General features: G+C 59.8%; 1 protein-coding gene across 1 annotated transcript; it reads right to left on the reverse strand.

Annotated features, from left to right (window-relative positions):
• Positions 1-740: 740 nt before the first annotated feature.
• Padi3 (peptidyl arginine deiminase 3) lies at positions 741-27,115 on the reverse strand. The gene is made up of 16 exons (XM_046468509.2): positions 26,986-27,115; positions 17,485-17,665; positions 15,597-15,669; positions 12,713-12,774; positions 11,928-12,045; positions 10,905-11,030; positions 10,488-10,666; positions 10,192-10,295; positions 9,999-10,110; positions 9,362-9,469; positions 8,525-8,676; positions 7,232-7,376; positions 7,037-7,139; positions 4,518-4,597; positions 3,098-3,223; positions 741-2,025 (listed from the first exon to the last, which is right to left on the reverse strand). The coding sequence occupies exons 1-16, from the start codon at positions 27,075-27,077 to the stop codon at positions 1,792-1,794; spliced, it is 1,995 nt and encodes a 664-aa protein (XP_046324465.1). The 5' UTR covers positions 27,078-27,115; the 3' UTR covers positions 741-1,791.
• Positions 27,116-27,644: the final 529 nt, after the last annotated feature.

A 27,644-nucleotide genomic window follows, 5' to 3' on the forward strand; every position in this document is an offset into this window, starting at 1 on the left:
GGCTAACACCCATTTAAATTGCTCTTTTCAGATGAGAAAACCAGACGGGACTGGTTTAGACCAGCCAATGGCCGCCCAACTCCTCTTTACACACTCGCCACCCAGGGCACCCCCACCCCCACCCCACCGCCGTTTCTAAGTGCTCAGTGCATGAAGTCGGCTCCGGAATTGCCCATGCGCAGGAAAGCACGGCCTTTACCTGTGACGGTCTCTCCAGTGGGTAAAGGCACCTCTGTCCCCAGAGTCCCTTGCCGTCTCTGCCCAGAGAGACACTGCTTCGCTCCTCACCTGGTGACTAACAAACCTTCACTCTTGGATCTCCTGGTTGTGGTTTTTGGTTTTGGGGTCACCCCGGGGGAGCCCACTGGGCTAGTCACAGGGTGGGCCGAGCCTCTCCATGGGTGTGGGCGGGAAGATGGGTGCTGCCAGGGCCACAGCAGGCACCAGGCTCCATGGCACTCAGGCTTCCCCAGGCCCCAGCCCCAGGGCCACCCCAGCCCCAGGGCCACCCCAGCTCCAGCCCGACCCCTGCCCTGCCACGCAGGCCTCCTCCCGGGGGCTCCCGCTCATCAGAGCCGTCAGGGGCAGCCGCAGCCTGCTCTACGGCGACTTTACCTGCTTACCCAAATTTGGGTTTATCAGCCCCAAATTTTTGGAGGGCCAGGCCAACAAGGCCTTCAGTAGCAGAAAGTCCCCGATCCTTGCTGTCCCACCCCAAGCCCAAAGGGCCAAAGTTCTACCCACAGCACTTGTATTTCTGCGGATTTATTAGCCTGTGAGGGAAACGCAGCGGGACGTGTACAGAACACACTCGAAGCCCAGACCAAGCCTCTCCCCACGCCCACCCCAGGCCCAAGCAGCTCATCCCCAAAGCTGTCCCTCCAGAGCTGTCTCCGTGGACCCAGCCCTGCTAGTCCGCCTCTCCTCAGCCTGGCAGGATGGGGAAACCCTGACCCGAGGTCAACAGAAGGCCTAGGCCAGGGCCAACTCATCAGGGGTGCCCCCTGCACAGAGAAGCCCCAGGATTAATAAGCACCCTCATCAGGAGGTGGACCCCCAGGGCCAGTCCTGTGAGCTCTGAAAGACACTTTTCATCCTCGTACCCAGGTCTTCCATCTCCACCAATTCCCCAGGGCACTTTTATCTCCAGAAATTCAGGTTCTGTGTGTCAGATGATGGGGGCGTGCGCATAAGTCTCATGTGACTCTACAGGCACCTGCCACATGAAGGCTCAGGTGGGGTGGGACAGAGTTCACCACCTGGCCCGGAGCTTAGAGGGGGATGATGGTCCCACTTTGTCCTAAATGAACCCTTAGGTCCCTCTCTACGGGGGTGGCTTTGGGCAGGATGTCTCCTGTCCTGTGTGGAGGGGTCTGACTCTAAGATTGTGTCCCTGGGGGAGGAGGAAACCAGGCCAAAGCAGAATCCCAGGGCCTTCCTGGCTTAGGACACACAGGCCCAGATGGCTGGTGACATGTGTGGAAACTTCTAGACCCCAAAGCGAATCTCCCACTAAACAGAGGAATTGGAGGTGAGGGGACTTTTGCGGGGAGTCCCCATGGGTCATATAGATCACATGAGAACCACAGAAATGAGGTCCTTCTTCGCGGGAGGCCAAGAAGATTCATGCCTGAGAACCAAACAGGCTGCAGGCGAGGGGTGGACGCTTCTAGGGAAAGGTTTCTGAGAGGGACGGGTCACCCCCCCCCCCCGCATTCGATCTGGGGGTCTCCTGATGCTCGTTGTTCGGGGGCCACCACTGCGGGGGGAGGGGAGGCTGGGGGGACGGGCTCAGGGCACCATGTGCCACCACTTGAAGGAGAAGGGCTGCCGGCGCACGTTGGTGCCGCAGTGGACCTCGCCGTGCAGCATGTGGTAGGGCGTGAAGTCGTCGATGAAGGTGCAGTGCAGCCCCAGCGGCTCCAGCAGGGCGCGCACCTGCTCCTCCAGGCAGCAGCGGCCGTTGATGAGGGGCCCGAAGGGCTTGGGGATGCCCAGGTGCTGGCCCAGCACCAGCATGTTCACCTGGGGGGGGGGGGACAGCGCTGAATCAACGGCTCCGGCCCCCGCGAACCCCCACCCTAACCCAGGTCGGAGCTGACCCCGGGAGAGTCCGTCTCCGCCCATGCGGGACCTAGTTAGGTGGCCATATCCAGACCTGCCCAGGGGAGGGCAGCACAGCCAGCACCCGGGAGGGAGAGGGAGGGCAAGAGGAGAAAGGCCCAGGACCCCCTGCGGCCCACTGCGCTGTCCTGCCCTCAGGTTACGCAGTGTCCCTCTGGCCGAGGCCGCTGGGGAGAGCCTCCGTTTTGCCAACACAAGGACCGGAACGTTGCCCAAGCTTCCAGGGGCACCTCGCAGGGCCACGGGAAGGAAGAGGCAGGAAGGGCAGAGCCAGAGAGGCAGGAAGGAGGTGAGGCAAAGGTGGTGGGGAAGGGCCCCCGCGGCGGCTTTCAGGACGGTGAGTTCAGCTCCTCGGGAAGCGGAGAGGGAGGGAGAGCAGGTGACCCAAGGGCACGCCAGCGCCACCTGGGGGCGGATAGAGCTGCAGCAGCCTCCCGACCCCCCCTCAGGCTGCTGAATCCGGACTGAGTGGGGCCCAGGTGTGTGTTTCAGATGCAAGACTTGGAGGGCCGGGTGGGGGGCAACCTTCCTGGACCCCCACTCCTACCCCTTAAACTGGGGGCACCTTGCCCTCCCCTCCCAACTGAAATAGAAATATGAAGTAGGTCACTGGGACTTGTTTTCAGAGGTGCGGAGAGTGTCCCTCTCCACGGGTCAGAGTGGAAGCTCCTGAGAGCGGGGCCATCTGGAACCACGAGCCGGAGGACAGGGACAGAACAGCCCCAAGAGCCCAGGTGCAAATATCCCTTCACTCCACCAACATCACGTGTCACCCCTCCCCCCCCACCACCCTCGAGCCAGGGCTTGGCCAGTTACAGGGACCATGACAGACAGCCACCATAAGCCATGGAGTCAGACCAATCTCCAGCCACCACAATCCCAAACATGACTGCCATTAAATGTGTCCCCGCTTGGGGGACGGAGGCTTGGAGCCTCATCGTAGGAAGGCCCAGGTCCCAGGTGGTGGGCTCACCAAATCTGGGAAGAAGGCGGTGGCCTTTCTCCTCTCAGACTTGAAGAGCTGCGGAATGTCGATGATGTCGCGGTCGGCCAGCCCCAGCTCCCGCTTCAGCACCTCGCGGTTCCAGTCGATGCAGCTCTGGGGGTGGGAGGGGCCGAGTTGGGGACACCTTGCCATGTGTGTTGGGGGCATATGCAGTTGAGCAGGGGCATGAGGACCGAGTGCCCACGGATCAACCATCCACACAAACCTCACCTCTGTGCCCCTTGGTGGAGATATACCTGCTCTGTGCCCCTCTGGGCTAAACTGAGAGTGTTCCGGAATGTTCCATCTTTGACCCTCTTCTCTGAAATCCTCCCTCCTTAGGGACTCATTCAGTCTCTACATTAAAACACTGACAGGTCCCAAGTTTCTACTGCCCCTCTCTGTATAGGGTTGTCTGTGTCCTGAGCTCAGACTCTCGAGGACAACCGCCCCCTTGGCATCTCTGCTCAGATGGGTCCCAAGATGGACTTTTTTTTTTTTATTATCTACACATGACATTACAATGATCTTGGAAAGATGGACTCTTGATCTCTGCCCCCAAGCCAGCTCCTCTGCAGACTCTCCAACTCCCCCTGGCTGCCCAGACCACAAGTCGGCTGTTTCTCTCCTTCCTTCCCACCTCCGTGTCCAATCCAACAGCAAGTCCTGGGGACACTACCCATAGAACCTGCCCCTGACCTGGCCACTTCCCACAGCCTCCACCGCTTCTGTCTGGTCTAAAGGCCAGTCCTCTGCCTGGGTGACCAAGCGGCTTGCCCACTGGTCTCTCGCCTCCTCTCCTCCTGCCCACGTGGTGGTCTCGGTGATGTTCCTCGCGGACTTCCAACCCTCCCTGTGTTTGAGGTCACACCTCTGCTGGATGCTCACAGCCAATGGCCGCCTGTCTTCCTCAGGTGCACGACACTCACACCTTCTTCCAGGAGGAAGGTGGGCACTGGAGCCCCTGTGTCTGGGCCATTCCAGCCTGGGCTGTCCTGAACTGTGAGTCTCCGCCCCCTGCTACCCAAGCCCCGCCCCTGCTGTTTCTTTCCCCGCCCACTTTCCACCCTGCCCCTTGTCCCAAACCTCGCCCACTCTCCACCCCGCCCCTGTCCCAATCCCCGCCCATTCTCCACCCGCCCTCTCCTGTCCCAAGCCACGCCCACTTTCCACCCTGCCCCTTGTCCCAAACCCCGCCCACTCTCCACCCCGCCCCTGTCCCAATCCCCGCCCATTCTCCACCTGCCCTCTCCAGTCCCGAGCCCCGCCCACTTCCCACCTCGCCCTCTCCTGTCCCAAGCCCCGCCCACTTCCCCGCCCCACCCCTGTCCCAAGCCCCGCCCACTCTCCACCCGCCCTCTCCTTCTCGAGCCCCGCCCACTTCCCACTCACAGCCTCTCCTCTGTACCTGCACAAACTTATTAAAGCTGATGAGGTTTTCGTTGGAAAGGACCTGGTTGATGGAGATGGTCCTGACCCGCCCGTTGCCTGTGGAGGGGAGAGACAGACCGTAGAGGGCCGCTGGCTCTGGGAGGCACACGGGCAAAGGCCATGTTCACGGCTCTCTGACCCCTGCACACGCAAGGCCTTCTGCAAGTCCAGGACCGACCGCAGAAGTCGGGGTCCCGCCGCCTCTGTTCCGTGAGCCCTAGGCTTACTGAGTCACTGGAAGTAGGAAGGCGGTGAGTTGGAAATTTGCAACCCCCCAGGGCGCTGAGTAGCGGCTGCTCTTCCTTTGGCTGAGGGGACCTGTGGTCCGTCGCTGTCCGCCCCCACCCCAGGGCCGACCTCTATCGGCTCTCTGAGCAGTCAATCAGCGAGTTCTGGGAGTGGACACCATCAGGCCCTGGCCTGCCCTTCAGGAGGTGGCTCCCCAGAAGCCCAGCTTTCCTGCCGCCTGATGGGGTCCCATGGAGATGGCCGGACAGGTGCAGGGAGGATAGGCCAACCGCTCGCTGGTCACCTGCACTTGGCCTGCGCTGCCCTGAGTCCAGAGCCCAGCATCTCAGGAGTCTCACCCTATGAGCTACTCGTTATCATCTCCACTTTACAGATGAGGGGACGAGGCTGGGGAGGCCAGATGACTCACCCAAGGTCATACAGCTGGGACTTGGGGGCTCAGTGGTCACAGGGCCTTAGGCTGGAGAGGGGGAGGAGAGGGCTCCCTCCAGCACACATACACCTGCGGTTCCCGTCCCTCCAGCCCAGTTGGAGGCAGCTGGTTCCATTGCTGCCCCAGCTCAGCTGCCCCCTCCAGCCAGTGCCTCCCCTCTCTGCGCCTCCTCTTCCTGGGGTCTGAAGGGGGCTGGCTGGAATCCTCCCAGCTCTCTGGGGATCAGCGTGGTGATGTCTACAAGCACCAAGCATGGGGTCTGGCACACCTGGGTGCCTAATACTGGTGCCACCTCTACCTCTGTGAAGCCATGACCACGCCTGTGGGTCGGCCCTGAGCACGGTGGCCGCATGGCCTGGGGTCTCCTTCCCAGCCAGGCAGTGGGGTAACTCCTCTCGACCTGATTCTGGGCCAGCTCACCGTGAACTTGGTCCCCCAGGGAAGATGAAGGGGGCACTCCCCTCCCCGCCCCGCCTGGCCCAGCAGCTCTGGACTGGAGGATTTTTAAGGTTTACTTTGGGTTCATAGGAATCGAGCCTTTGGGAGCGATGGACTGGGAATTATGGGCTTCTACTTTATTGCCGGTTCCAGTGTCATGCTGGGCACAGGGTGACGTCAGCACAGACGCCGGGGCACTTGGGAAGGGAGGATACTTGGGAACTCCGCAGTCTCTGCTCTGGGGTAGCTTTGTTCTCGGGGTCATGTGCCTACGCAGGTGGCCCTGGACCAGGAGAATCCATGATCCCAATGACAAAGGGGCTTTTGTCCTGAGACCCCTGGGATCCCAGGCTTCAGGAAGGTCCCCCTGGGGATAAGGTGGTCACAGTGGGGACGGGAGGGGGTGGAGTTGGCAGACACCCCTGCATGCTGGCCCAGACGGTGGCCCTGCCCCTCCAGACTCCTCCTGTGAGACACGCAAACGTGGGTTTCTCGTTCAAAAAGCAGGAGAAAGGAGCCGTTCATGGTTCTGACCCACAACCGCTGCTCCTCCCCTCTCTCAGCCTGCCACAGGGTTTTTAATTTGTTATTTGATGTGGCACTCCTTTGAGCTTGGGACATACATGGGACAGGGTGGACCCTCGAAGCACCCAGAGGCGGAGCCCTGACTTGGTGCATGTGCCCAGCGCACAAGTGGCCAGGCAGCTCCTGAATGAGACCCGCAAATTGTGCAGCTTGGAGGGCTCCCACCCCTCCCCCCAGGCCCGCCAGCCCACCCGGCCAACGCAGGGGCTGCATCCAGAGCGTGGGAGCCCCTCACAGGCCATGCGCTGCTGCGGGCTCACCCCGGCCAAGCCCCCAGCACATGTCCCTGCAGGCAGATCCCAGGCCCAAGCTCTTGCTGGGGGAGGAGGACCACAGTGTCCCTGGGCGGTGACAGAGACAGGGAGACCTGGCAGCTGGGATCCAGAGGACGAGGGAGTGGGCAGCAGAGAGCCCACCCCGGGAGGCAGGGAGGTTGGGAGGCAGAGGCTACAAGCCTTCGGCACATGCCTGATTTACCCCTCGGACTTCACTTACAAAACACAAGTTATTAGGATCCAAGAAGGTGACACAGAACACTGAACTCCAAGTTCCAGAACCTTCTAAGCAGAGAGCTTGGTGCAACTGTACTGGTCACAGGCTGGCTATGTCCCCAATTTCTCCATGCCCACCCATATGGAAGGTCCCCCCCCCGCCTCAGCTCCGCCCCAACACAGGCAGCAGTGGCTGGAGCCAGGGGTCCCGAATCTGGGGGGACAGCACTGCTTTAAAACCAGCCATCCCTCTCTGAAGCCACCGTGTCCCTCCTTTAGTGACGCAGCGCCGTTACCCACCGATGACACCCTCGAACAGGAGGGCCCTGCCGTGGCCCCGCTTCTTCTTTTCCTGGAAGAGCCTGAAGCAGGCGCCGGGGCTGGCCAGCAGCATGCGGAAGCCCTGTGTGCGGAGCGTGGACGGCTGAGCCCCGGCCCGGCCTGGCCCGGCTCAGCCCCTGCAGCCCAGGCCCTGCCCCAGATGCCGAGTCTCACCTTCCCATCCGGGGCAGGGACAAAGCTCAGGAACTCGTCCACGTGGCCCACGGCCAGCCAGTCCACAAACAGCTCCACGGGCGGCTGCACCCTCTGGGCGTGGAGAAAGTCCCGCACCACCTGGGTGACCCGGCGGCCCCTCGACCTGGCCACAGGGTTAAGAAGTCACGTAACTAAGAAAGACTCCACGAGGAAATGGAAGCCCAGACCCCAGACCCCGAGAGTTCTGCAGAACCTGACTTTACAAAAGGCATTTCTTTTGTAAGCAGGAAAGACCATAATGTGTGCATTTCATACCCCACCAGGTGCGTTCCCGATGAGGCAGACTAGGGACAAGTCAGTCACACCAGGGCAGTGACCCACCAGGCCCTGCCACCTGGGCAAATCCTCAGAACCACCCTCAGACCCTGTTCTCATAGATAGACTGCAAGTCACCAGTTTCACACCCACATTCCATCCCTCCATGGTCAGGCAGTTCTTCCTTGAGTTTAACTTAGATCTCTCTTGCTGCACCTTCACCTTCCTGGATGTCAGTGGGGAGAGAGGTGGATAAGAGCATCCCCAGGGCCTTACAGTATTTTAGGTTTGTGGATTTAAATCCTGTTTTCTTTTTGGCTTCTGAATATTTCCTCTTTCTGGGGGATCATGTATTTGAGGACAGCTGATCCCCTCTAAAGCTCAACTCTGGATTATCTACTATTTGATCCTGAGTCTGTTCTAACAGCTTTACTGAATTGATTGGCTCAGTGTCTTGATCTGTTCCACAGCAAATAACCACTGTGGTGTCATTCCTTGTCCACCAGCTCTTCTGTGCCACGCATTCAATAACTCACAGTCTGTGAGTCTGTCTGTGTCACCAGAAGGTCACTTTGCACATCTCATACAGCCCTTGCCCTACGCTCAGGAAAAGACCCTCTGTTAGTCATTTACACTATTGTATGAATGAGCTCTGGCTCAAATGCATTGTCTCCTGGGACAGTGGGGAAGAGAAGCCTGTCTTCTGTCACTGTTAACTGGTGGACGCTGTGGTCAGCATCATCTGTTTATTCCAGAATCAGAAGGTCCAGGCCTAGTCACCCACCCTCCCTGGGCCCACCTGCAGAATTAAGGGTCAAACTGAGCCATCTCCGAGGTCCCGGCTCTGGCTCTCAGGTGCCGACAGCGTCGGGAACAGCCCTCCGCCCTTCCCCTGCCCATGTAGGACTACAGTGACGTCACTCCCTGCTGGTGCCGAGGCGCGGAGTGGTCCCTGGCCCCGGCCCTGGTCACCATGCCCAGTCCCTGCCCTCTCACCCGGGCAGGTTGCCCCCGATGAGGATCCTCCCCAGGGGGTACTCCTTCCCGTTGGCCACCACCGGGGGGCTGACCTCCAGGTTCCCGAAGGAGTCCAGGCCGCTCACAGACCTGTCCCGTGGTTCCCGAGTCACGTAGCCAAAATCCTGACCCTGGCGGGAGACGGGGGTCAGGTGGGCGGGGAGGCCAGGGAGGACTGGACGGACTCAGGGCTCTGAGCTCCCAGGGGACAGGTGGGCAGAGCCACTATGGCTGGGGGAGACCGAGTGACCATTGCGGAGGAGACTGAGTGACCACGGGGGGGCAGACTGAGTGACCACGGGTCAGACCCAGCAGCCAGTTCATGCAGGCCTAGGGCTGAAGCCGAGAACACAGGCCCTAGGCCATGCCAGCCCCTGGTCACAGGGCCACTGAGGTGGCTCTGTGCTCCCCTCAGACACACCTGAAGCAGCTGCCCGGCCCCTCGAGCCCCTCCTGCCACGGCCAGCCTGGGGGCCAGGGTCTGGCTACCTTGGGTGCCCGCGCCTGGGGATCAGCAGGCTGATGCCAGCCCTCAGTGTCTCCCCAGGGCATCTCTCAGAAGGAACTTACGTACCATCAGGGGCCAGCAGAGGTCTGACCCCTGTGTGTCCAGGAGGTGGAGGGTTCCCCATTTGGATATACTTATACCAAAAAGCTCCTCCTTGCTTCTCTGAAATCCCAACGTGACCTGGCATCTCCTGAATTGCACCTGGCAACCTGCCCTCATCCTTACAGAACAAACTTCCAGTATGTTCCCGGTGCCACGCACCCCAGGGTGGCCCCTCGGCTCCCAGGCCAGCTGTGGTGACGACTCACCAGGATTCTCTTGTAAGGAAATTCCTGTAGCTCCCCGTTCCGGGGGGAGTCGAAGACCACGGGGAAGGTCTTGTGTGGCGCCTGGACATAGCCCAGCTCCATCTCATCCTGCCAACGAGGGGACATGCCCAGCTGTGGACAGCCAGCAGCTCCCCACTCCCCATGGGCACTCTGGGGTCAGGATGCCTGCTGATTGGAGGAGGGGCTGGAAACTCAGAGAGGGCATGTGCTTGCCTGTGGTCACACAGCAGGGCAGAGGGATGAGAACATGGACATGACCTTGAGGGTGTCCCAGTATGGGGTCAGGCCAGGGTGGACCCAGAGAGGCCTGAGATGGACTAACAGGCCACTGGGCACAAGTCATCTCCTTTGGCCTTGGGACAGCACCGAGGGCCCTGACAGGTGCAGAGGCCTCCTCCTCGGACCTCGAGGGCCAGGTCAGTCCTGACCCCTCTGGTTCTGAAGGCCAAGGTGGCCCAGGGTCCATGAACTGCACGCCCAGGCCTGTTGTCCCTGGGTGGCAGACCAGGAAGGTGGGGGACAGAGATGGCTCGTTATTTGCCCGAGGGCCCCAGCGGGGCAGGCTGGCCTCTCCCTGCAGGTGGAGCCCTGGCCAGGCCCACCCGGGGCGCGCTACCTGGATCCAGCGGTCATTGCGGTTCTCGGTCTGCGGGCACACGGTCAGCTGGCAGCCGGCCTTCCTGGCCAGCTCGGCCACCGCTTCCACGAAACCCGTGTTGTTCCTCACGCTGTGGACGAGCCAGGGACAGGGACTGAGAGCCAGGGCCGGCGGGCGGCTGGGAGCCTGGGGACCCGCCGCCCACACTCACCGGCACACGTACACCTCCAGGGGCGGCAGGGTGCTGGGCGTCATGATCCAGGGTGCCACGCGGAACACCACCGTGTCCGTGAAGATGGGGGCCTCTGAGAAGTCCTGCGGGGACCGCGGGGCGGGGGGGGGGACAGCACAGGTCTGCCGTCTGGCAGCCGGGAGGGGGGATCTCGTTCTGTCCCCGGGTCCCTAACAAAGCCCGGCTTCTCCTGGCTGGAGAGGAGCCAGCAGCACAGTAGAGAAACCTGGGTCCCCGGGGCCCAGGTGTCACCCTGAGCCTCTGCCAAGCCCCACCTCATTGGAGTCGTCCAGCAGGGTGACGTGGAAGGACAGCAGCCCCGGGAAGCCGGCGTCAGGGAAGCTGAGGCCCTCCACGAAGAAGCGCTCTTCGTCCCCGTGGAGCCGGGGCACCTCGTAGGACACCTTGTCCTGGCCCAGCACGCACCTGTAGGCCCCGCAGGAGTCCTTGGGGCCTGGGAGGGAGGCGGGGCGGCTGTGACCGCAGGGGCCTGGGCAGCGGGAGGCCGGGAGGGCCGCGCCTCACCCCGACTGCACACGGGACAGCCCCTGCCCGCCTCTCCCTGGCGAAGGGCGGGGGGTTGCAGGTGTGACCCCCAGGCCTGCAAGGTCCCCACTATTGGAACTCTTCCCGGGGCCCTAGCCTGCCCAGCTGCCAGGGTGGCCGCCCGGGGGGGGGGCCCAGGGACTCACCGCAGACGTGGAAGACCCGGGCTCGCCTGGCGTCCGAGCTAGAGGTGTGCAGGATGAGCCTGTGGTCCTCAAAGAGCGCTGCGGGGCCCTGGGTGCGCAGGACCATGAGGGACATGTCTTCCAGGTCTGGGGGGCCACACAGAGGGCACTGACTCAGAGAGGTGCTGGGATCCCCTGCACCTCCTGTCCTGGCCACCTCGTCCCCAGGACAGTGAGCGCCAGGACTCAGGTGTCCCAGCTGTGAAAACACTGGAAGCCACCACAAGAGCACCATGGAGGCTGTGTGACAGTGTGACATGTGGGCCCCCGTTTCCTCATCTGCCCAGAAACGCGACATGCAGAGCCGCCATCCCCATGCCTGGCCCGGAGAGGGCAGAGGCCACCCGGCAGCCACACAGGTGGGCTGTGATGCTGGGCTGGCCCCTCCCCGCTGGGCTCCACGTTCCCATCTCCAATGGCCCCTGGGAGCATCTCATGTGGGAGCACTGGCCACCCCCACCCCAGGTTGTCCCTGCCTGGTCCTCTGGTTGCTGTGGTCCAAGTGGACCTGGCAGAGCAGGCGTCCCTGAGTGAAGGTAGGTACGGGGTGGGGTCTGGATCAGGGGCTGGAGGGGAAAACCTTGCACTAAGCACGGGGAGGCTGGGAGCCTCCTGGCCTCTGGGCCTCATCTCTGGGTTGGGATGGTGACACCCTTCCTCCTGTGACCAGACAAGATATGTGAGAAGGGCAGGGCATACAGTAGGTACTCAAACACGCTGCATCCTTTGTTCCCCTGGAGGAAGGGGAAAGCAGGGTGGATTATTTCCAGAGGTTCTGCAGCAATGGGAGCGCCACTGGCTCTGGGGACACCAGAGAGACACGGCGCCAGCCTGAGGTGGGTTTTGAGCAATTCCACGGTGTGCCCAGGGTGGCCACTCCGGCCCCCAGTTCTGCCACCAGAGCCCCACCTGGGGGTTGCCCGGACCCTGGGGCATCTGAGCCGTGACCTGGATGAGCAGGGGTCCAGGCTGCCCGGCCCCCACCTTGTAGGCAGCCCACGTGCTGGTCATAGTTGTCCTGGACATCGCTGCTGAGGTCGTCCCTGTCACAGTTCACCAGCAAGATGGCTCCATGCCCTTCAGGCCCCCAGACCCACTGCCGCTGTCAGTGAGAAAACAGAGCAGGCGAAGGGCTTGACCGTGCTGCCCTCCAGCCCTTTGAGCTGGGGCCCCTGCCGGTCCCTGCACCCGAATGCTGCCGAGTCCTCCTCGCCCACCAGCCTCCTGGACCCTCCTCTGGACACCGGCTGCATTTAATGCACCACTATGGGGTCCAGAAGTCAGTCACAGTTTCGCGTTCAGCAGGTCCCTGTTCACCCAGACGGGGTCAGCTCCTTGTGGCCAGCGCCACGTCTGCCGGCTGCCTGTCCCCGTGGTCAGGTTCTGCTAGGACAGTCACACGGGTTATGTGCTGACTGCGGCCACTTTTACCCCACCGAGGCAGGAAGACGCCCGGCCCAGGGCCTCAAATGTCCACCATCTGACCTTTACTTTTTGAAACGCTTGCCCACCCTTGACTTTTCCCACAAATCCAGAACTTTCCTCCAACAAACGGAGGCCCAGCCCAAGGCTGGGAGCCTCGTGCCTGGTGATTTCTGGTGAAGATTTCTCTCTTGGTGAATGAAGATCCCGTTCATGCCTGGTCCCCTGGGCCTCAGCATCCGCTGGGAAGCAGGGGGATACCTGTAATGGCCTCTCCCCGTGACCTGGGCTTACAGTGGCTTGACACACTCCACCCCCACCGCCTGGGCCCAGGTGGAGAAACCTACCTTGTCCACGAAGTTCCCGTCCTGCCCGCCTTCACGGTTCAGGTCACAGTCCAGAGCGATGTCTGCAGGGGAGGCAGTGGGTGAGTCCCCACGAGGTCCCCAGGAGCCCAGAACAGATCATGACTTCTGTGTTCTCAGCTCAGTGTCAGGGCCCGTCCGGGGCTGGACAGGGGTGTGGCACCTCCCCGCAGGCACAGCCAGAGGTGGAGGCTCTGCAGCCTCCCTCCCTGGGCTGGGTAAGAGCCCACGGGAAGATGAGGGGCAGGGCCAAAGCCACCCCTCCAGGAAGCCGTCCTGACTGCTCCCTCTCTGTATCCCCCCAGCCCTCACTGTCTCGGGCACAGCCTGCACTGAGCCTGCTCACCAGGGGACACTCTTGGTTTGTGTGAAGCAGTCTGTCTCGCCTCCTTGGATTGGGACAGCGAGCCTGAACTCTGGTCAGGCTGACCGGGATGCGCATCAGCTCTGCCACCTGCCAACTGTGTGGCTTCTCGGAGCCTTCGCTTCAGCTGCGACCCACACTCCCAGACCCACACCCCAACTTGACAGTTCTCCCCAGGAATTTGGGAGATCTTGCAGTGCCAGTGAAGTGTTCAAGGGGCCTGAATCAATCTTTGTGCGCCTGCAAAAAAACAGGCCAGGCACGGTGGCTCATGCTTGTAATCCCAGTGGCTCAGGAGGCTGAGGCAGGAGGATCGCAAGTTCAAAGCCAGCCTCAGCAACTTAGAGAGGCCCTAAACAACTCAGCGAGACCCTGTCTCTAAATAAAAGATAAAAAAGGGCCGGGAGTGTGGCTAAGTGATTAAGCACCCCTGCGTTCAATCCCCAGTATCAAGAAAAAATAATATTATTTCTTAAGAGAGAAGGGGCGGGGATTTCAATTTTTTTCTTTCTCATTTTTGGTGCCAGAGATTGAACTCAGGGGCACTTGACCACTGAGCCACAAACCCAGCCCTATTTTGTATTTTATTTAGAGACAGGGTCTCACTGAGTTGCTTAGTGCCTCGCTAAGTTGCTGAGGCTGGCTTTGAACACAGGATCCTCCTGTCTCAGCCTCCTGAGCCGTTGGGATCACAGGCGTGCACCACCACACCTGGCTCAAATGATTTTTGTACCATATGACAAGATACTCAGGCACCAGGCCACCAGGGAATAAACCTCATAAACATAATCTGGGGCAGAAGGGGCCCAACCCAAAGGAACACGTGAGAGACGATTCCATCCACAGAGTTCAGGTTGCAAATCCAGTCTATGTGATCTGCTGGGAACATTTAGGTGTAAAAACCATAAAGAAACACAAGGAAATATTATCACAAAACAGTGTTTACCTTTAGGAGAAGGAGGAAGTTGTGATCAGAGAGGGGTTGGGGGGGAACTTTGGGGCACTAGTTGTATTTTAATTCTTGACATGAGAATCGCCACTCCAGTGTTTGCTTTGTAATTGTTCATTTAAAGTGTGTGCACGTGTGCATGTGTGTGTGTGTGTGTGTGTGTATACATATAATAAGCTTTATGAATTTTCTGCATGTTTTCAAATGAGTTGGGGGGCAGGGTCTGGGGCAGATGCCCATCCCCACTCCTAATTAACGGAAGGCATATTTAAGCAACCAGGGGGATGGTGACCTGTCATACTGGCACAAAGAGAAGAGTCTGAGATTGCACCTGCTAGCCAGGAGGCCCACATGCTGTTGTAGGCACCAAATGTGGCTCAGAGTTTTTGGAAAGCAATCTGGCCACATCTATCAAAATTTAAAGACACATCCCCTTGAGCCCAGCAGCTCTGCTTCTGCAAATGCCTCTGACACATAAAACGTGCTCAACTTTCCTGCTAATTGCTGCCATGTGCAATTTTGTAGGCTATGGTGTGAGGTAGGGCTCCAAGTTTATCTCTTCCCCATGCAGACCTCTGAACCCTGGGTCTGTCCCCAGGCTCTCCATTGGTTCATTAGTCTATGTACTTAAACTTGCACAAATTTCATGCTGCCTCAAGTTCTATAGCTTGGAAAATTTTTGATATCTGGTACTGTGAATCCTTCCACCTTGTTCTCAAAATTGTCTTGGTAATTCTTCTATTTTTTTAAAAAAACCTTTTAGTTGTAGATGGGCACAATACCTTTGTTTTATTTATTTAATTTTTAACATGGCACTAAGGATTGAGCCCAGTGCCTCACCTGTGTTAGGCAAGCGCTCTACCACTGAGCCACAAGCCCAGCGCCTCGTCTTGGTAATTCTTGCTCTTTGTGCTTCTTATGAATTTTAGGATCAGCTTTACACATTTCTATGAAAAGGCCACTTTGAGATTTTGATGGAAACGGCATTGAGTTCAGACCATCTGATTCTGTCCCAGAGTTCTCAGGTCTGTGTTGCTTGTTTCACTTTTTTTTTCTCTTTGTTACAGTTTGGGTAACTTCCACTGACCTATCTTCAGGTTCACCAATTCTTTCTTCAGCTACATCCAGATTACTAACAATCCATCAAAGGCATTTTTCATCTCCATGACTGATTTTTGCATTTCCTTTGAATCATAATTTTCAGTTCCTTGTTGAAATGCCCCCCTGATCCTAGAACCGTTAACACAGGAACCCAAGTCACTTTGTACTCCCTGCCTGAGAGTTTCAGCATCTGAACCACTTGCACAGAGCTTATGTATCAGTTATCTCTCTGGGAGGATGCTGGCTTGGGGAACAGGAAGCCCTGATTTGGAGGGAGGGAGGTCTACTTTTAAGTGTATATTCTTGTACTGTTTGAATTTTCTGTACTTTTTTAATTTTAAAAAATACAACTAATTTTTTAAAGACATCCCTGGTTCGCCGTCATCCCTAACCACCTCCCTGCCCTTAGCCAAGACCCCTTGGCCTCGCCCGCGGCAGAGCCCCCCACTTACCGACACAGGTGAGGTAGAGCACTGCATAGGCCAGGGGCAGAGACTCCTGGCTGGAATGATAGGCGATCTGAACCTGCGGAGGGAGAGAGGGGCCCGTCAGGCTGTGAGGAGAGCACGGGGGCTCTGAACCTCGGCCCCACCCAGCTCTTCCTTAGCCTGCTCCGAGTTACTCATTGTTCCGGGCCTGGGCTGGCCCGTTTGTGGGACGGAACTCTCTGTGGGAGTCTATGGAGACCCGGGTCCCGGTCCTACCAGCGACCCCCCCATGTGGTCTTGGCAAGCGCCCGCTCCACACTGGGTCTCAGTTTCACCATCTGTAACTAGAGGAGTTTGGACCAGGCAGGTTTAAGAACAGGTAAACCCTGGACGTAGCCTGGACTTGAGCCCAGCCCCTCTGGCCTCTGCGACCTTGGCCAAGGCCCTTCCCCTCTCAGAGCTGCCTCTGTTTTCTCATCTGTAAAGCGGGGACCATGTAGGTCCACCCCGGAGGATCGTAGTACATCCTGAGGAAGTGCCCAAGAAACACCAGCTGTTGTCCTCGGTAGGCAGGTGGCCTCATGGGAGGGTCAAGTGCAGGGCTCTGGACAGCCTGGGCTCGGGTCCTGGATCCGTCAGGGGTGAACACCTTGGTGGGGGGGTTACTGGCCTCACTTTTCCTAACAGCGGGATAGTAATCCCCGCCCCACAGCATGGACGGTGGGGACGCTCGGGGGCTCCTCGTGCTGCCGGCTGGAGCGGCCCGGTCCCTGCTGAGGCCAGGACCCCGAGGCTGGTGAGGAGGTGGCTGGAGGCAGAGACACCCAAGTCCTCTCCCGCCTGCTTGTCCTCGGACCTCCCCCAGACGTGGGCTCCGCTCTCGGGCTCTGTGTTCTCAACTCAGCGGAGGGAGGAGGTCTTGCCGAGGCCCCCGACCCGCTCAGTCCTGAGAGCTCCTGAATCCTGCCGTGACTGATCCCCGTTGCCAGGTGGGGTCAGGAGGGGGGCGGGGGACCCTGGCCTTGCTCTGTCCTAGCAGCCATCGGGGCCAAGGAGCTCAGGGTGGGGAGGCAGCCCCAGAGCCCCCCGTTCTGCCGGGCACCCTCCACAGGCTGCCCGCTCCTCCCGTGCTGCTCGGGGCACCTGCCCTGCCCCTCGCTGACTCTGCTGCTCACTAGCAGGTGGGACTTCAGGGGACCCACACCCCTTGGCCTCCGTGTCTCCATCTGCAACATGGGTTCAGTGAGCCCTGGCCCACGCGCCCCACGGGTGGGAGCAGAGAGGGGACAAGGCCACCTGCCACCTGCCACCTGCGCTGATCTAGTCCTCCTGCCCGTTAGCTGAGAGGCCCTGAAGAGTTGCTCTGAGTCCCTGTGAAAGGGGGACCCGCCCCTCGTGTCACCCGCTGGTGTGTGGCTGGATGGCGTCCGCCGCCCCGAGCCTGACGTGGTCAGTCTCCACTGCGCTGCTCTGGCCATGGAGGGGCCCACGTCTCCACCCACCCCAGTCCTGGGCCCCTTTAGCCCTCTGAGGGGTGCCAAGCTCAAAGGTCACCCATTTCTTCCATGTTTTAAATGCCCCCCGCCCCGTCCTGAAAATGGGTCAGGAAGAGAGTGTCTTTGGGGAAACTGAGGCACCTGAGGGAACTGTCACCTAGGCAGGGCGTCTCCTTGGGCAGGAGTGTCCCTCCCTCCCAGCTTGCCTTTCTTCATTCGGAGCAGCCGAGATCCCCGAGCCAACCCGTGGGCCACAGTGGGGACTGTCACACTGTGGTTCTCGAGTTGCAGAGCTGGGACTCGAACCCCAGCCTCTGGCCCCAGGGCCAGGCGCTCGCCCACACTGGGGAGAGGGGATGTGGGCCTGTGGGTGGGTGGCCGCCTCTGCCCCCTCCCCAGGCCAGGGCCCCACTCACATGACTGTCATTGAGGTCGTTGCTGGGGGAGTTCATGACCACGACGATCTCCAGGCCCTCATCGAAGTGCCACCGCCTGGTGTCCGCGCGCTCCCGGCTCCTCTCGAAGCTGGGACAGATGTAGACGTCCACCCCGGGGGTCCCGTACACCTCGAACATCTCTGTGCCCTCGGGGACCGACCTGGGAGAGCAGGAGACGAGGACATGCCGAGGGCAGCCCTTGTTCAGGTGCCCGCCCGCCGCCTCCAGGACCACCCTGGGCCGTGGGACCCTACAAGCAGCTCCCAGGCGTGGAGCCCCCCGCCCACAAGACCCCGCCAGCACTCCTCTCCCCTCGAGGGTGTCTCTGCCTCCAACAGAACTGCCAACTCCTCCCCAGTCAGGACCCAACTGCCTGCTCCAGGCCCACCTCTGCCCAGCGGGCTCCGTGGGGCTCTGCGTCTCTAGCTTAGGAAAGCATTCTCACCCCAGGTCCCCGACATGGCTCCTTAGCAGGCGATTAAGTGTCCTTGGGATTAGTTTTTACTGAGTGTGTGCTGTGTGTGTGTGGGGGGTGTGTGTGTGAGAGGGAGCTTACATGCAAAGTGAGCAGAATCATGCCCATCTGATGAGGGAGAGACTAAGATTCAGAGAGGTCTAGCAACAAGCTGAAGTCACACAGCATCACATGGCAAAGCCAAGCATGCACTTGCCTCTTTCTGACACTGTGCCCAGGCTGTCTCACAGCACTGCCGTGTCCCCTGGGGGAAACTTGGCCAGATTGGATCAAACAACCAGGTGTTAATTATAGGTTTAAAATCTCCATAATGCCATTGGTCCCTGGAACGGTGTCTCCCCATTCCTGCTAATCCGGGAACCCTGCCTGAAAACCAGCCTGTCCATCCCTTGATTATGGGGTTCCTGCTGTGCACCCCGGCACTGCGGGCTGAAGCAGGTGCATGTACCACTCTCCCAATGGCCTCAGAGCCTTAGACCCCATGAGGGAGCTGAGGATTGGCATCGCCCAGGGCAGATGGCTGCAGGCCTGCGTCTTGGCTCAGCGGTCACCATGTAGGGAGAGGCCCCTGTGGCTGAGGGGCTAGAAGGCCTCCTGGGTTTCAGTGGCCGACCCTGGAGGGGCCCTGACTGCACACTGGCCCTGTGGAGCGTCTTTGTGAGCTGTACCATGTAGGTCTCTCAGGAGCTCTATGAGCCGAGTGCTGCCGCTGCCTCCCATTTTACCGATGGGGAAACTGAGGGTAAGAAATCCGCCCAAGGTCATGAGGCCTGGAAGGGCAGGCTGGGATCCAAACCCAGGCCACCTGGCTCCTGCAGCCACATCCTGCCCCACCAGGCTGGCTCCCAGGGACAGCAATAATCACTACACTCGGGGCCTGGCCGGCACACTTGCTGTGGACGCCCAGCTAAGCCTCCCCCTACATCCGCTCCTGATCCTCGCCACAGCCTCTGAAGGGGCTGTTACTCCATCACCCCTGGGGAAACCGAGTCTCAGGATGGGCCAATGCGTCCTGGCGTTCACACAGCTGCCCCACCCAGGCGACAGCCTCAGAGGAAGGAGCCCTTGCAGCCTCCTCCACCAGGGTGGCTCTGACTTCTCACAGTGACTTTCTATAAAGAGAAGTAAACCAGACCCAGCCGTGCTCCATCGGGCAGGGCGGGACGCAGGCCCCGTCCCCAGGGCAGGGGTGACGCCCGGCTTCTCCTTCCATGCGCAGGATTCAGCAAATGCAAACACAGACTTAAGTTTCAGATAAGCAACAAATAATTGTCTTAGTATAAGTGTGGCCTATGCAGGTTTGGGGACATGTTTATACTAAAAATTGTTCGTTGTTTATCTGGAGTTCCAACTTCTGTCACTTCTGGGGCTGGTGGTGCCGTCTGGCTGCTCTGACCTGGGTGGGTGGGCCAGCCTCTGTCAGGGGATGTGGAGGAGCCGAGTGGAGAGTTTGGAGACACAGAGAGATGGGGATAAAAGGCATGGAGTGAGGCACAGGGGACAGCGTTTGCCCAGCACACAAGAGGCCCTGGGTTCCTTCCCCAGAGCTGCAAAAAAAAAAAAAAAAAACAAAAAACAAAAAACTACCATTGGAGATGGAGAGTCAGAGACAGAGTCAGGAAGACAGACGGGGAGACGGACCCAGGAAAATGTCAGCATCCCAGGGACTCAGCGTTTTTATGGAACTCCTGACCCCAAGCTGTCCCTGGGGCCGGGGGCCCTTCAGCCCAGCTCCCCAACACCTTCCTGGGCCGTCCCCTGGGAGGCGAAGGATCCCCAGATCCCCAGTGAAGCTGGAGGCATCCCTGCCTGGGAGGGGCCCCAGGACAGTGGCCCAAGAAGGAGGGCTTCACGCAGGAGGCCAACAGGCTGCCTCCGAGGCTGGGGAAAGGAAGGGCCCAGAAGAGAGGAGGAGGCGGGTCCCTACCAGGCTGGCTCCCAGGGGACCCCCAGGTGACTCCCACTTGGCCAGGCTCAAGTGTGACAGGAAAGGCTCAGAACAGCCCTCCCGGGCGGGGAAGTCACAATGAGAGTAAGCAGGGCGCAGGAAACAGGTGGACGGAAGGAGCGGTGAGGCTGGGCGGCCGGGAAAGGCTGGTAGAGGAGCCTGCTCGGAGGGACCCAGGTCTCCGTCCTGCAGCCTCAGGTCAGGGGCAGACAGACTCAGGCTGCGACGGGTTGGTCTCTGCTTCATCCCTATGTAACGGGGAGTCAGCGATGGTTCTTGGTCAGGCGAGGAGGTAGCCTGGGTCTGGACCTCAGCCCTGGGGGACTCAGGCGGACAGCCTCGCTCAGTGCCTGTGTCTCTGGTGGGCTTGGGGCGCTGGGGAGATGGAAGGAGCCCCCGTGTGCAAAAAGCACCTCGGATGAGTGAAGGTCATGCCCTCATTTCACTGCCAGGGAATCTGAAGCCCAGAAGTGACCAGAAGGCACCTTCCAGAGGCCCAGCCCTGAGCTCACGCCCCGTCCTGGACACTGTGCGTTGGAACTGTCACCATGGCTGCCAGGAGGGGACCCCATGTCAGGTACAGGAGGAGCTGGATTTCCCATTTCCTGGAGGACAAGGGAAGCCTGCACAGCCTCCCCTGGACACAGCTGTCCCTCAGGCCAGGCCACCCTGAGCTGCCATGTGTGGCCGAGTCCTGCCATAGACGGTGCTCCTGGCCCAGCCGAGGCCACACAGGCGAGGCCAGTCCAAAGGCCGCCCAGCCCCTGAGGATGGTGAAGGCAGCAGGCGACACGCAGCGCTGCTCCACTGGGACCCAGGTGCTGTGTCATGGACTCAGAACCAGCACTACAACGTGCCAGGCCCCAGCAAGCCGGCAGAGCTGGTCCCCCTAAAGGTGGCCGGCCTCTGACCCACCTTAGGGAAAAGCAGATTGGTGGCAGCAGGGGCAGGACTGCAGGTGGCCTGGAGCCAAGCCATCACTGGACACCATTCCGATGCCTGCCGAGGGAGCACGGGGCTCAGGGTGCGCTGCCCCAGATAGGCTGGACCTTGGTCCCCCAGGGCAAATACAGGTGGCTCAGCACAAGGTCACCCTTCTGGGAACCGACCACCAGCTCTTCCACACTCACCCATCTCTCCCTTTCCCTGTGACAACCACAAGGTGACAGTGGGTGCAGGGAACTCCCACAGCTGCATGGCATGTGCACTACCATCCCCACTTTGCAGGTGAGGAAACTGAGGCTCAGAGATGGCAGGTGATTTGCTCAAAGCCACACAGTGGATAAGTGACAGAGCCATAGACTCAGCCAGCTCTATGGTCACTACAAACCCGAACCCGTCCTCTCCCTTCATGGGCTCAGGGCCTCAGCTTCTAGAACAAAACCAAACACTTCAGGAGCTGGGAGACTGAGGGGAAAGTCCCTGTGGTTGAACAGAGAAAGATGGACAAGATGTCAAATAAGATCCCCCGCCCCCAGGATGGCAGATTCCAGTGGGCTCTGCATCTCTCCCCAGTCAGCAAGGGTCCCAGTCCCCTCCCCAGGCCAGCCTCACAACAGAACCAGGTCCAGGAAACCTCTGTCCTCCTGATCCCATGCCCTGCACCCCGCCCTGCTCTGCCCTGGGAAATGGTGGCCCCACCAGGACTTCTCCCAAGGCCCGAGCAGTTGAGAAGGTGGAAGACGCGCCTGCTCAGGGCCCAGCTCCAGATCAGCGCTCTTGCCTCAAACGTCCAGCGTGGACAGAGCCTGTCAAGTCCAGGATGGGGCTCAGAGGCCCCCGAGAGCAGAGCGCATAACCCCCTGCTCAATGCCAACCCTTCAGGTGCCCCTGGAAACGGAGGCCCAGGGAGCTGCAGGAAGTCATGCAAGATGACGCAGCCGAGCTGACAGAACTGGGACCCAAACTCAGGGCTTCTGGTCTGAGACAATCAAGGGCCACCGTGGAGGGACAGAGGCGGGGACAGTGCGGTACACCGCGGGGCGCAGGGGCCGTGGCGGCAGGGTACGCTCTGCTCAGCAGGCCCGTCACGAGACCCCGAGGAAGCTCGAGAAGCAGAATTTTTGCACCAGATGAGACTGTCACCAGAGAAAAGCCTAAATAAACCCTCGGCTTCGCCTGTTCTTGTCGACTGAGTCGCTAATACTGGAAGCCACACAGCCGGGCAACAGGTCGTTAGTTTCCAATGTCACACCTCTGACGCGTGGGTTACGACGCTAACCGTTGCCGAGGTTACTCCTCGGGGACCTGAAGGCTATTTTTACCAAACATCGGAGTCTTCACTGGGGTCCGCAGCTGTGTGATGGCACCTCGAGGGGAGCTCTGTCTTCATGTGGCATCGGTCCCTTTGCTGCCTTCACTTTCGGGTCACATTCCCCTGGGCTCTGCATGCAGCTGTGTCCCCGCCCCCTGGGGCTGGTGTCTGTCCGTGAGCTACTCCAGCAGCCACAGCAGCCTGAGTCCCCGAACCCTCAGGCCTGTCCTGGGACTTGGATGGAGCCAGAGGCCAGGATGTGGACACAGGATGGTGGTGCCAGCCTCAAGGGTAGAGGCGGACAGTGACCTTGGCCGTCGGATGCAAGAAGAATCCCTTCTGGAACCGTGTCCCTGACCAGGGACCAGACCCTAGCCCGCCTCAGCAAGTCAGTAAAAGCTCCCTCTCCCTTTGTTCAGGGCCAGCCTGGCCCAGGATCAGTGCTGTCCCCTCCTGAAGCCCACATAAAGTCCCGCGGTACCTTCCTGCTCACTAGATGTTGTTCCTCCTGTCACCCAGTCCAAGGTCCTTACTCCCCTCTCAGTTCCATTAGACACGTTTTAGGTGACAGGAGCTGAGTGTCCTTCCCAGTGAGGGTGGTGGTTCTCAACCCTGGCCGCACAGTTATCCCTAAGGAGTGCTGAAAAGAGCCATCGATGCTGGGCCCCTGGCGGTGAGGGAGCCAGGCTTTCCGATGTACAGGGGAACCCAGGGCCTCGCGTGGAAGCAGGTGCCCCGCCATGGGCCCCACCAGAGGCCCAGCAGGGTTTTTCTTTTTTACCTTTACCATCACGATCCTCATTTTTGAGACAGGATCCCTCTAAGTTGCCCAGGCTCTGCCCTTGATCTTGCAGTCCCCCTGACTCAGGCTCTTGAGACTGGGATCACAGGTGGGCGCCCCTGTATCCGGCCCAGCAGTATATTTTTAAGGTCCCCGGGTGATTCGAAGGCACAGCCAGGGTGGAGCAACTCTGCTGGAGAAGAGGAGGCTGACAGCTCCTCCCCGGGCATGGTCCCCCAGGAGACACCTGCTAATGGAGGAGGGATCCCCCCGGGCGAAAGGCGGCAGCCTACTTCCTGCTCAGGGCCCACGAGATGTGGCTCAATGGGGGACTCCCTGCCTTCTGGCTTTTCTAAGTGCTGCTTCTCGGGGTCTTTCCAAGGTGAGCGAGTTGTATACCCCCCAGGTCAAGGTTGCCCCTTCTTGTCAGCGTCTGGGCTGGCATCCTGAAGGAGTTCAGGGACATCTGGTGGCCCCTGGACTGCTGTGTGTGCCGGGCCCTCTGCAGCCATGCAGGTTGGACCTGACAGCTTGGGGTCTCTGAGAACACCCGGGGCTCCAGGGCCCTCGGAGCCAAGTACAGAGGGTCCCCAAGCCCCCCAGGTGAGTCTCTGCACCTCTGTGACTCAGTTTCCCTGTCACTAATATTCTGAGCCATTTGGTTGACCTGGGTGACGTGGCTTTTAGTTTCACCTCTGCCCCTAACACTCTGCAGTCCCTTCCTGCCTGAGGACCAACTGCTCTCCAAAAAAGATCCCAAAGGTGACCAGCTCCGAGGGCCCTTCAGCCCGTGAGCAGCCACAACCTGACAGACTCCGAGAAGCACTTCCTGTGCTCCAGGAGTGCCCTGTGGGAATGCGTCCAGCCCACCTACCACCCCATGGCTCTGGGCCCTGGGGCGACTCCACCAGAGTCTCCTGGGATTTCGATGTTGCCTGGTGAGACCCCTCCCCCTCCAGGACTCGAGTCTGAGGACCCCGTCTCAACCCGAAGCTCCATCCTTGAGAAAGTGCCCAGGAGAAGAGCGGCCAGCTGGCTTCGGCCCTTGAGAGCTGGGCGGAAGCCCTGGCTGTGCCTCGCAGGGTAGGACGGTTGGGCCACTGTCCCTCTGAGCTGCCTCCCTGCATCTGTGAAAGGGAGACTGAATGTCTCCTTCTAGATGCCCTGAGGGGTGAGCGAGCCGGCCAGTCAGGGCGCAGGCTGCGTTTTACCCTCTCCCTTCCAGGTCCCAGGACTCACTGCTCAGGAGCCAGGCCTGAGCCACCTGCAACTCCTGGGGAGGTGGAGGACAGGGTGCATGGGGGACAGCGAGGCCCAGTGCCCGTCCGTCAAGGCTCCTCTTCCAGGAAGCCCTCCCTGACTGCCCAGCCTCTTTTCTCCATTTCTTCTTCCCCCATGCGGCTCGGTGCTGTTCCCAGCCACCTGGTGCCGCACCCAGGCTCAGGACAGAGCCCTGAAACTATGACGACGTGGTGATGGTGCGACAGTCACCGCAGTCTAGTGTCCCCCAGAGGTTGGGCACTAACCACTCCCCACTCAGCCTTCCTGCCTGCCCTATGTAGTAAAGGCCAAACCGCTGGGTCCCCTCCTGGCCCTGCCACTCACTGGCTGCGTGACCCGTTCCCTCATCATAAGAAGGGGGTGATGATCATGCCACCCGTGGATGGCCCTGAGAGGGTAGAACGCCGGGCCTGCGCCATGGCTGGGCCTGGGGCTCGCTCACCCCTCAGGGCACTGGAAGGAGCTATTAAGCCTCCCTTCATGGGCGGCCTGAGAACTTGCTGGAGTGTGTCAAGCGCTGGGGCTGCGGGCCTCCGTCTCCACGCTGATAATGGAACGCAGAGGCTCTGCGGGGACAAAGGACCTTTCCAAGACCAGACAGCTGGGGTGTCACAGACCAGGGCTGAGTCACCACACCTCACGCCCTTTCCCCCCAAGAGTGCCCAGGCTGAGTCCCCCAGGCCTGTCAAACCCTCGGAGCTACCCCGGGGGCTCCCCTTCCAAGACAGGAGTCCTCTCTGTGGCCCCTGCAGGAAGCTGGTCAGCCTGCTAGACCCCCAGGGCCGGCGGAAGCGGTGGCTGAGCCTGCGGGGTCCCCAGGCCCTGGCATGCACCAGCCCCGGAGGAAACACTGATGGACGTGTGAGCGAGCCAACCAGAAGCTCCACCGGCCCCGGGTGGGCGGGGCACTGCAGTTTAAGGATCCAGGTTTGAAGACCTGGAGTCTCTGCCCACCCCCACCCCGTGGCTGTCCCCCACACACCGCTTTCTGTGACTCCTCAGCAGGGCCCATCTCGCTCAGGTTGCCCCAAGACCAGTGGCCTCTGCCTGCTCCAGGTTTCCTGAAACAGGTCAAATTGAAGACACCTCTGCCCAACGGGCACCCGGCAGCTGGGGCAGTGAGTCACCCCCGTGGGCACGCAGCCCTGGGGCAGACAGTGGCGCCGGGCAGCAGGGATCTGCCCCCCTCACCCTCCTCCTGGCCCCAGGAGCCACTGATTCCTCTTCCCACCCTCATGCCCCTGCCCCTCAACCAGGATTTAGCTCCTGGTGGCCAGCTGGCCCCCACCATGACCGGCTTCTCACCCTCGCCATCCAACACTTTGGGACCATCTTGGCTTCCAACTAAATTCACTTGGATCTTTAAATTCTTAAGTCTGGGACGCTGGTTCTCAAAGAGTGGGTGATTTTAACTAGGCATGGTGGTCACACCTGTAATCCCAGCTACTCAGGAGGCTGAGGCAGGAGGATCACAAATTTGAGGCCAGCTTGGACAACTTAGTGAGACCCTATCTCAAAAAAATAAAAATAAAAATAAAAATGGCTAGGGATGTGGCTCAGTGGTAAAGCACCCCGGGTTCAATCCCCAGTACGGAAAAAAAGAAAGGAAACAGCAGGTCACTTCACGCCCTAGGACCATTTGGTAATATCTGGAGACATTTTGGTTTGGGGTGTCTCTGGCCTCCAGAGGGAGGCCAAGGATACTGCTCAATATCATACAAGTCACAGGACCCCCCATGAGGACGAGATGGACAGAAACCTGGCCCAAAGGGAGGCTGGGAGGCAGAAACGGTCACAGGGATCCACACCCTACCCACCACAGGCAGGCTGACTGCCTGTCCCCAGCTCAGCCTCAGAAACGAGACTCCTCAAAAGCCTAAGAAGCTGGCTCCTGGGCGCTCCCTAGAGCCCAGCTCCTAAACCCCTACCCGGACCCTCCTTTCCTTCCTGGGAGAGAGAAACCACAAGTCATGAGGTGCTAGACTGGCATGCAGTTGGGGCCTAATGCATGGGCGTTGAATGGCTGGAGGAAACCAGAACTGAAATCCCTCAAGTGTCAGGACAGCTGAGCTAGCCTGTGACAGGCTCCAAACCCTGGCTTTGCCACTTGTTACTGTGTGGCTTGAGCAAATGTTTCACCTTCTCTGGGCCTTTGCTTGTCAGCCAAGATGATGCTCACAATGAGCCTAGACCACAGGCTCGTCGTCAGGGTGGAATTGCTGAGTTTAGCTCAAGAGTTAAACTCCAAGGGCCTGGCGAGCTCCAGAACACTGCCTGGAGCCGACAGGTGCCGCGGAGATAGACACAGTCTTTAAAACCCGGTTCCATGCTGCGTTCTCAGCCTCAAAAGCTAGGGGATTACTGGGCAAGGACACACCTCTTCCTATTCATATGTCTGAGACAGACCCCCAGCCCCATCTACAGGATCTCTGGATGGGGAAAGTGCCCAGCAGCCTCCAAGTCCCCAGCAGCCTCTAAGTCCCCAGCAGCCTCTAAGTCCCCAGACCCAGCTCAGCCACTGCCAGTCTCTTCTACTGAGCTTCAGCCTCCTGCAGTTGGAGTCCCCTGCTGGAACCTGAGCAAGCTTCCCTGATTGGCTGCTGTTCCAAGGCCAAGTCTGAGGAGTGGACAGCCAGGCCAGGCCAGGCGGAAGCCCAGAGGAAGTTCTTCCCAGCCCCTGGAGAGGAAGACCCATGGGGTCAGAGCCAAGGACGCACAAACCCCTGGCCGTCCGGTCTTACCCATAAATGTCAATGACGGTCTCCACACCGGCCACGCACACGGCACTGGTGGGATGCTCCAGGGACACGCGCACAATCCTCTGCAGTGACATGCTGGCCTTGGACTGGGCTTAGGCCACCAAACCCAGCACTACCCCAGAGGCCCTTTGGGATGTGGTTTAAATGTCCCCGGTCCCGCCCTTCCAGCCCAGGGTGCATGCTCATTGGTTCTGGTCCTGGAAGCCCAGCCTCTTTCCAGAGGCAAGCGCTCAAGATTGGCTGGAAGGAACCCAGTATTTGCATATGAACCTGTTGCTTCCACCTCGAGTTAATTCCTGGCTCAGAGGGGAGCAAGTCCCCACAAGTACCAGCCAGGGCATTGGGTTGTGGGGGGCAGGGGAGGAGGACGGGCAGAAATGCGTGGTCTCCCTCTTGGCCCTGGCTCACCCCGGCACCCCTTTCCCTGCATTTTCAGAAACAAGGTTTAGGGGGGAGCTGCTTTACCCTGCTGGGGAAGCTGGTGGAAGTGCCCCCTCCAGGTCCCCTGCAGCCTCAGGCAGGAGGTCAGGGCTGCAGCACCATTGGGACCTTTTACAAGCCTCCCCAAGCATTTTGATGGTCTTGAGAAGGAAGCGCCGGCGTCTGTCATAAGAGCTTGGGTTTTGAGGCAGGAATATTTC

Source organism: Marmota monax, unplaced genomic scaffold (genome assembly GCF_021218885.2).
Source record: "Marmota monax isolate L192 unplaced genomic scaffold, Marmota_monax_Labrador192_F-V1.1 WCK01_AAM20220418_F8-fsc00008, whole genome shotgun sequence".
In the NCBI taxonomy this organism is placed as follows: Eukaryota; Metazoa; Chordata; class Mammalia; order Rodentia; family Sciuridae; genus Marmota; species Marmota monax.